The sequence below is a fragment of the Ceratotherium simum genome, chromosome 2 (assembly GCF_057802395.1).
Source record: "Ceratotherium simum simum isolate JZ-2026a chromosome 2, ASM5780239v1, whole genome shotgun sequence".
NCBI lineage: Eukaryota > Metazoa > Chordata > Mammalia > Perissodactyla > Rhinocerotidae > Ceratotherium > Ceratotherium simum.
In genome coordinates, this window is record NC_141901.1 from 94110008 (window position 1) to 94118512 (window position 8505).

Genomic DNA, 8505 nt, shown 5'->3' on the forward strand with positions numbered 1-8505 from the left:
AGATTAGTTTTTAAATTCTGTGCTCATCATTGTTTCCTGTATCCTGCCATCTGTGTTCGCTTTTATTTTTCCTGAGTGACATCCTTTATTAGTTCTTTCAATGATAATCTGTTGGTTCTTAACTCTTTTTGATCTTTGTGTATCTGAAAGCATCTTTATTTTGCGTCACTGTTGAATGACAGTTTAGTTGATATTGATTTTTAGGTTGCAAATTATTTTCCCTCAGCACTTTAAAGATATAGCTTCATTATCTTCTGGAATCAATTATAGATTAGAATTCTGCTTTTGGTCTAATTGTCATCTCTTTGTGGAATGACAATTAATGCCATTCCTTTACTTTCTGTTAGTTTCAGGAATTTTCATTCTTTATGATCTGCATTTTTAGTACAATTCATCTTGGTGTAGATTTATTCTTATCTCTCATCCTCAATTTGTGAAATACACTTCTGTTAGTTAGAATTATTGGCTATCATCTCTTCAAATATAGATTCTGCACCATTTCCTCTATTTTCTTCTTCCAGAACTATTAGACAAATGTTGAAGTCTTTCAATCTATCTTTCATGTCTTATAGCTGTTCTTTCATATTTTTTATTTATCTCTCTATGCATTCTTAGTGAGTTCCTTGGTGTTTTCTTCCACTTCATTAATTCTCCCTTTGGTTGTGTAAACTAGAATTATATTATTTATTTCCAAGATTTTCAGGTTTTTTTATATTGACTTGTTCTTTTTTTTTTTTTCACTTCAGCCTGTTTTTATCTCACAATATCTTGCTTTTTTCATATGAATAGTTTTTCATTTATGTCTTTGAAGTTCCTAAACATACCATATCTTATCAAATCTAAGATGTTACCAATCACACTGTCAATTAAACTATGACAGAATGCTAATATACACAAGAGAATTGAGATATGGTAAGATTTTTAAAGCTGTTTTTAGATTCTTTTATTTAATTTTTTTTTTTTTTTTTTTTTTTTTGCTGAGGAAGATTTGCCCTGAGCTAACATCTGTTGCCAATCTTCCTCTATTTTGTATGTGGGTTGCTGCCACAGGATGGCCACAGACAAGTGGTGTATGTCCGTGCCTGGGAACCGAACCCAAGCCACCAAAGTGGAGCACGCCAAACTTAACCACTAGGCCATGGGGCCAGCCCCTCTTCTATTTAATTTTATTGCTGAATTTATATTCTATTTCTTGACCTTGTTGACTGTCTTTCTTAGATTTATATTTTTCAATGTGGTTTAGAATTTTAGAAGGTTCTCTCCTCACTCAACACTTATTCGCTTCACTTTACTCCTTCCTTTCTAGAAGTTTTGCAGTTGCTGCCACTCAGACCTCATGGCCTTCAGGCCAAACCATATTTTAGAGTTGTTAATGGGGCTCCTCTGCCGGGGAAATATTGGGAATATGGCAGATCCAGTCATCACGGCTTGGTGTGGTTTGACTTAGTTCCTGGGTCCCAGTTGGCAGTGGGAAGGATGGATTTCCAGTCTTTCTCACAAGACAGGGAATCTCAACCCAGCCTCTGTTTCAAGCAGTGGGCCTGTCTTTCTCCCACTTGCCTTTCCTGTTTCTGTAAATGGCATCTACCCAATTGCTGAGGCCAAAAATCTAGAAATCATCTTTGATTTCTTTTTTTCCCTTATATTCCATATCCAATCCACCAGTCAGTACAGTTGGAACTACCTCCAAAATATGACCTGAAGCCCACTACCTGCTCCGCTACAATCCTTGTCTAATCCACCAACATGTCTTATCTAGACCACAGCAACAATCTTAATTGATTACTCCATTACTACTCTTGGCATCCACACTACCTCCACAGACTGTTCATCTCTGAACAAGCAGAGTGACTTTTCTAAAGAATAAATCAAACTACTTTATTATTCCATTTAAAACTCTCCAATTGATCTCTATTATAACCAGAATAATGTTCTAACTCTTCACTATGGCTTATGTGACCCTATATGACTTGGCTCCTACTGCCTGTTCATCTCTTCTTACCCCATTCTCCCTGTCATTCCCTGCACTCCAGCAGTTCCTTCAGCATTCCAAGCTGGGTTCACGCCGACGGCTTTACACTTGCTGTTTCCTCTGCCTAGTGGGCTGTTCCCCCAGCTCTTCACCTGGCTGCCTCCTTCTCTTTCTCAGATTTCAACTCAAATATCCCCTCCTGAGAGAGACTGTCTATAGCCATCCTAGGTGAAGTACCATGTTTATATTTTTCCATAATACTTACAAGTGGTTGAAATTATTTTAAATATTTGCATGTTGGTTGATTTGCTTGTTTATTGACTATTTCCTCCGTCTAGAACAGAGCTTCCCAACCAGTACACTGTGGTCACCTGTTGTGCTTGGAGGGGGTTATAGGTGTGCTGAAATATTGATCCTTCAGCCTTCAAGACTGCTGGGTTGGCCCTGTGTACACTGTACCTGTAGCCTGGCTACAGGTGTACACAAGTGTTTATCCCAGTGTACCGTACAAAGAATATTAATTAAAATGTTTGCCATGATGTGGAAAAGATTTGGAAGCTCTGCACTAGGATACTAACTACTTGAGGACAAGGAGAAAGCTGAATTCATTACTAGAGACATGTGTGTCCAGGAACACTATTAAGAAAGTAGAGAAATGCTGGAGTGGCCTCCAGGCGTATTTGGAAGAGTTTGACTTTGGACACTTTCTTAAAGCCAGGTGGCAAGATCTGTTTGGCATCTGCTAACTAACCTCCCTCCGTGCAAACAGCGTTTAAACATCTGAGGCTTTCTACTGGCCAATAATGGCTTTATATATTGGAGATTTATGAAAATTTGGGAATGCCTTTATTCTATAAAAATCTCCAAGACCAGTGTTATGTTTGATCTGTCTCAGCCAAACTTTAGATCCTTGATCTCAGTCTTTTCCAGTTCTATCTTGTTCACTTAAGAAGTTTTTACTAGGTAGCTACTACAGATCAGGCACTATACCATGTGCTTTCCATATGTTATTTTACATTGTAAAATATTTTATGCAAGGGATTTTCTAAATGCCATAATATATGTGTGTCTTTTATGAAAATCTTTTATAATTTCAGCTCAAACTGAAAAAACACCTAGGGAATCATTTGATTTGGTTGGTCACTTAGAAGATTATGTAAATAAAAGGTAATATATTTTTAAATTTTTTATATTTTATTCTGTTCAATGATGTTTCTTTTTTTTTTTTTCCAGAAAGCAATTCAACTGTTTCTTTATTTTTATTTTTTATTTTTTTTAAGATTTTATTTATTCAGCTTTTCCCCCCAAAGCCCCAGTAGATAGTTGTATGTCATAGGTTCACATCCTTCTAGTTGCTGTACGCGGGACTCGGCCTCGCGTTGGACGGAGAAGTGGTGCCTCCGGGCGCTCCCGGGATCCGAACCCGGGCCGCCAGCATCAGAGCGCGCGCACTTAACCGCTAAGCCACAGAGCCGGCCCATCAATGATGTTTCTAATAGGAAGAGTTCTGCTTTTATTTTCTAGTAGACCAGAATGAATTTATTCTGGCTTCTTATTACCATTTAGGCTACTAAATCACCATTTAGGTACTAAACCCAATGGCCCATCCAAGAAGCTAGACAGCATCACATTCAGACCATAAGCACATGTTCTATCTGCTACAAGTTTACAGTCAAATGGAGAGAAAGACGTAGAAAAATGAAGGGAGAAAACACAATTGTGTTTTTGTGGTAGAGACACAAATTTAATTTCACTACAACATGGATGTGATCTTTCTCATGAGACCCTCAAATTCTGTGTAATGAAAAAAATCATATTAGTCCAGTGTGTTTTAAGACTTGTCTGGAGCAATACTGTATAGCCTCTTTAGGTTGAACTCAGTCTTTCTATTTCTTTCTAAGATGGTAACTGAGTGTATGAGTGAGGGGCTCACTGGACTTCATGATTGAGGAAAAAGTACTTGACCAAGGATCCTGGTCAATGCCCTGTACTGCTGCTCTCATTCCTAGATGTTCTGTGGCTGCTGACGTTGGTGGTTCATGAACTTATGGTCTATTCTCTCTGAACTTAGATAGGGTCCACTCTCAACTCTCATTAGTATGATAGACCTCTCTGAGTCTCTGTCATGTCTTTCATCTGTCCTTCGAGTGTCCATCACCCATGCCAAGCCTTTACTGTGGGTTCCCTCATACTTTGCAATGGCAAGCCCCTTAACAAGCCTAAACTCAGTATCCATGTCACATGTGAGCCAAGGGAGATCTGGAATGAGAACTATATCCTCTCTCTGCCTAACCACACCATTCCATCCTGTTAACAAAGTTGGGGCCACACTACGTTGGCAAGAAGATGCCCTGCAAAGCATTTGTCTCCCAGCATCTCAATGAAGGCTGTGCTAAATTCCTCTCTGCTTTTGGTGTTCTCTTTCTACATAATACACCTCCTCCCCACTCAAAAACCACACAGGCACACATATTACAGTCTTGCTTCCCTCTCTGCTTTTGCTGTTTCCCCCACAAACCAGGCGGGAAGGGATGGTCTTGCCAGGTTGAAAGTCTGTGGCAGAGGGTTTGGGGGAGATATTGGCAGTGACTGTGAGGAATGGGGGAGGAAGACAAGAACTGACAAGCTGAAATCAGCCCTATAAATATTTACGCTGAATTCGTGTTCATTTTCAGAAGAAAATCTCCTCCGCAGATGAACGATTCTAGTACAGAAGAAAATAAATCCGTCAGAAATTATCAATTAAGTGAGCACTATTTAGTAAGAAAGAAAAGCTTGCTCCCCTTGTGCTTTGAGGATGAATTGCAAAAGCCAAATGCCAAGATAATCAACATTAGTCCAGCAAAGACAGTAACTTCTCACATGGTAATAAGAATATCTACTACTCTTCAGTAAATATGTGTATTATTACTACTTGTGGAAGTCTTATACTCTAGTGACCAGAATCTTTGATAAGTGCTTCCTACCTCTTGGTTTCACATTCCCAAGTGACAACAACACAAATTCTTTTTTTTTTTCTGGTGAGGAAGATTAGCCCTGAGCTAACATCTATTGCCAATCCTCCTCTTTTTGCTGAGGAATAGTGGCCCTGGGCTAATATCTGTGCCCATCTTCCTCTACTTTTTTTTTATATGTGGCACACTTGCCACAGCATGGCTTGCTAAGTGGTGCGTAGGTCTGCGCCTGGGATCTGAACCTGCGAACCCCGGGCCACCAAAGCGGAGCATGCAAACTTAGTCACTACTCCACCAGGCCGGCCCCCAACAACACAAATTCCTAATTTTCTTTTTAGAATCACCACCCCAAAAATGGGGAGTCCTTTGCACCAGCTGAAAATTTTGTTTTTCTTTATGAAGAAGGCTTTTTCAAATTTTCTTGATTATAAAAGAAATATAAAATAAAAAAATTTTTTAAATGACTAGATCATATTTCACTTATCTATCAATCTATTTTAGCTATTTCAACCAGAAAATACGTTTAGTAAAGGCCATTTGGTAGCTCACAGAGTCTCCACGAAGGCTGGAGAGACAATCTGGCTGGTAAGCTATCCAGTCAGAGTTACACAATTACAGCCCCAGACTGCTCCCCTGGGGCCCATGCTGTTCTAGCAGATAACAGTTTACAACTCTGATTCTGGGCTGGGGGCACTATTTCTAAGACCTTTGCCACTGCTGCCCTTCAAAGCTAGGTATATCTACTACCATCCTCACTAGAATAGTTTTCACAATGCCTGCTTTTTCACTTGCTTTTTCTGAACTGAAGACTTTCACAGGCAGAGCCTGTATCTGATTGGCAGAGCTTCGGTCACATGCCTATGCCCTAACCGCAAGGGAGGCTGATACCTCCCCCTGAGGGGACATAGACTAGTAAGTTGGAAAATTCCAGAAGGGGTTGGACAGACCAAAAATGTGACAAACCTCCAGTACTCTGGCTAAGTAGATAACATTGGCATCACCAGCAGACTGCAAAACTAGATCTTTTGTCATCTTTTCCGTAATCATAGGCATTAATATAACTTTCACACTAAGTACACTAATACACAATTAGATGATCTTAGTTTCTTATTTTATTACTTATATTTCTAAAGGAAAAGTAGCAATCATTGACTTAAAGTTTGCAAACTAATTGGTAATATGCATATTTGACTAGTTTCTTTGGAATTAATCCTTTTGCCCTATAATGGAAACATGGGAAAGAGTTTAGTGAGTAACTCATACATACAGATTTTCTACTACTGTGATAAGAGTAGTCTATTTTTAACTCAATCTATTACTTTGGCTATATTTGGCTACAAATATATATTGAGCACCTTTTATGTGCTAAGTGTTGGGGTACAATAATAAATATAATCATTGTAATGATAATTTTATATTTTCTGAATTATTTATTAGGATATCCAGACTTTGAATTTTGGTTTGTAATCAGTTATGTCTCTTATGGTCTTTGACTCAATTCATTTTTTGGTATGCTTCTTATTTCTGGACGTGGAAACCTAAGAAATGCCGGAACAATGTTCCATTCTACCAACTCTCCTATTTCCCAATGACAACACCTCAAATATTTAACAAATATATTTCTTTCTTTATATCCACTTTATTTCAAAAAGGATTTTAGGAGGCCAAAAGCTCAGATTTTGCCTCTAACATCTCAATAGAATATTAAGAAGAGAAGGAAGTGTGTCACATACGAGTATATCTTTTTTGTTTGTTTGAATACCATTATTTTTCACATTAAAAACTTCTATGTAGTCATTTTTAGAATCTTTTATCATTTTATTTTCATGTTTTAAAATACATGTAGCCTTCTTGCCTCTATAGACTGATAACTAAATACTCTTTTCTCTAATCCACAGGAACAAAATGACACAAATCCCATAATTTTCCATGAGACTGGATATGTACAAATGTTACTTTTGACAAAAAATAGGCTTCCTCCCCACCCTATGGAAAATGGAAACATGTACCCATATAAAAGAGCAAATTTTGTTTCAGAAAGAAATCGTGAACTCCTCAAATCTTTAATTAGTTATCAATCTGTTACTCCTTCTAAACCTAAAAGAACTATGCCTACAGCAAGGAGGAAAGATATACAAGCAGCACCTTTTGACGTGGGCCATAGAGTTGCAGACGATAAATCAAGGAAGAAAACTAGTAAGCAGACATTAGAAAACATATCTTGGAATAAACTCTATGATTTCTCACAAACTTTTTCCAGTCTAACAAAAAGATTTGTGGGTTTCCTTGATAGAACTGTTATTCAAGAAATGAATGCTAAAACTGGCAAATTTGAAAGTGTTTTCTACAGTGAAACCAGTGAGCAAATTTAGTGCCTTACCTGTCAAATATTGCTCAAAGCCTTTAAAAAATAAACTCAAAGTCCATAGAGTAAATAATGTAACACCATTGGACGATCTGTTAAACTTGCCAAATGAAAATTAAACACCTCACAAAATATTGTTTATACAGCAATACTTGGGGAGCAAGAAGCAAATAACGGAGTTCCAAGATTATAGAAGAAATTCTTATCTAAATAGTAATGTTCTAATGGATGGTATAAGAAAGCAAAGCATAGAAATTGGAGTTACAAAACAACAGTGGTCTGTTCAAGAGAAGCCAAAATTTTTAGTAAATAAGAGGACAAAATCAGGAAATAATTATCAACAAGAAGAACTAGCTCATGAATTTTTATTATCTCAATTAGATTCCTTGATGATCAGCATTCCTACAGTAAAGTCTGGTTTGGGACCAAGACTGGCATAGACTGAGTCTGGAAATTCGCTATTGGAAGCCAAATAACATCAATACCTTGCTCTATAATTGAATATCAAATAAGACGAATGTACCATTGTATATCTGTATTTTGGATAATCATTGGAAAATTGTGTTACATTAGCAACTCATGCAATTAAAAATTCTTTGTAAAATTTGAAATAGCTTTTTGTTAGTAGATGTTGGAACTTTATTACTATTATAATGCCTTTTCCAAGTACAACTTTGACTTTTTTCTGAATTGTTAAATAATTTAAAATAACTTATCCTTAATAAGCTAAATAATTTTGATATCAAGTCCTATAAAGTATAGAACATTTTAGGTATATTATTATATTGCTATTTTACTGTTTCTCATCAACTTCTCATTGACCCAAATGGCATAAAGGCAGAAGTCAATTTAGAAACAAGTTGCATTTCAAAAGTTCATTTGTAATCTGTTTGTTTAAGGATTTTTTAAAATCCTAACTGTTAGTACTTGAAAGGAAGTAGGTTTAATTAGAAGCATTTCAGTCAGGGGAAGTCCTTGGGGGTGTTTTGGAAACTTTCAAATGTGAGGAGGTGGACTTGTTTAGGTTCCCATTTCCACTCCAGACTCTTCCTCCTTCTCCTTCTTCCTCTTCCTTTTCTTCTTCTCTTCCTCCTTCTCCTCCTCTTCCTCCTCCTTCCCCTTCTCTCACTCCACCTCCTCCTCCTCCTCTTCTTCTCCTTCTTAATGAAAAGGATCCCAAGGTTTTTGTCTTGGGAAAATAGAAAAAGTATAAA

The 8505-nt window shown here is 37.3% G+C and overlaps 1 protein-coding gene across 1 annotated transcript in view; it reads left to right on the forward strand.

The window, feature by feature from the left end:
- The window catches only part of C2H1orf141 (chromosome 2 C1orf141 homolog), a 46272-nt gene extending 38370 nt beyond the window's left edge, over positions 1 to 7902 (forward strand). Inside the window, 4 exon segments of the mRNA XM_087449235.1 lie at positions 3070 to 3139; positions 4648 to 4837; positions 6825 to 7258; positions 7260 to 7902. Coding sequence (XP_087305361.1) covers positions 3070 to 3139; positions 4648 to 4837; positions 6825 to 7258; positions 7260 to 7410 — 845 coding nt within the window. The 3' untranslated portion in view covers positions 7411 to 7902.
- Positions 7903 to 8505: the final 603 nt, after the last annotated feature.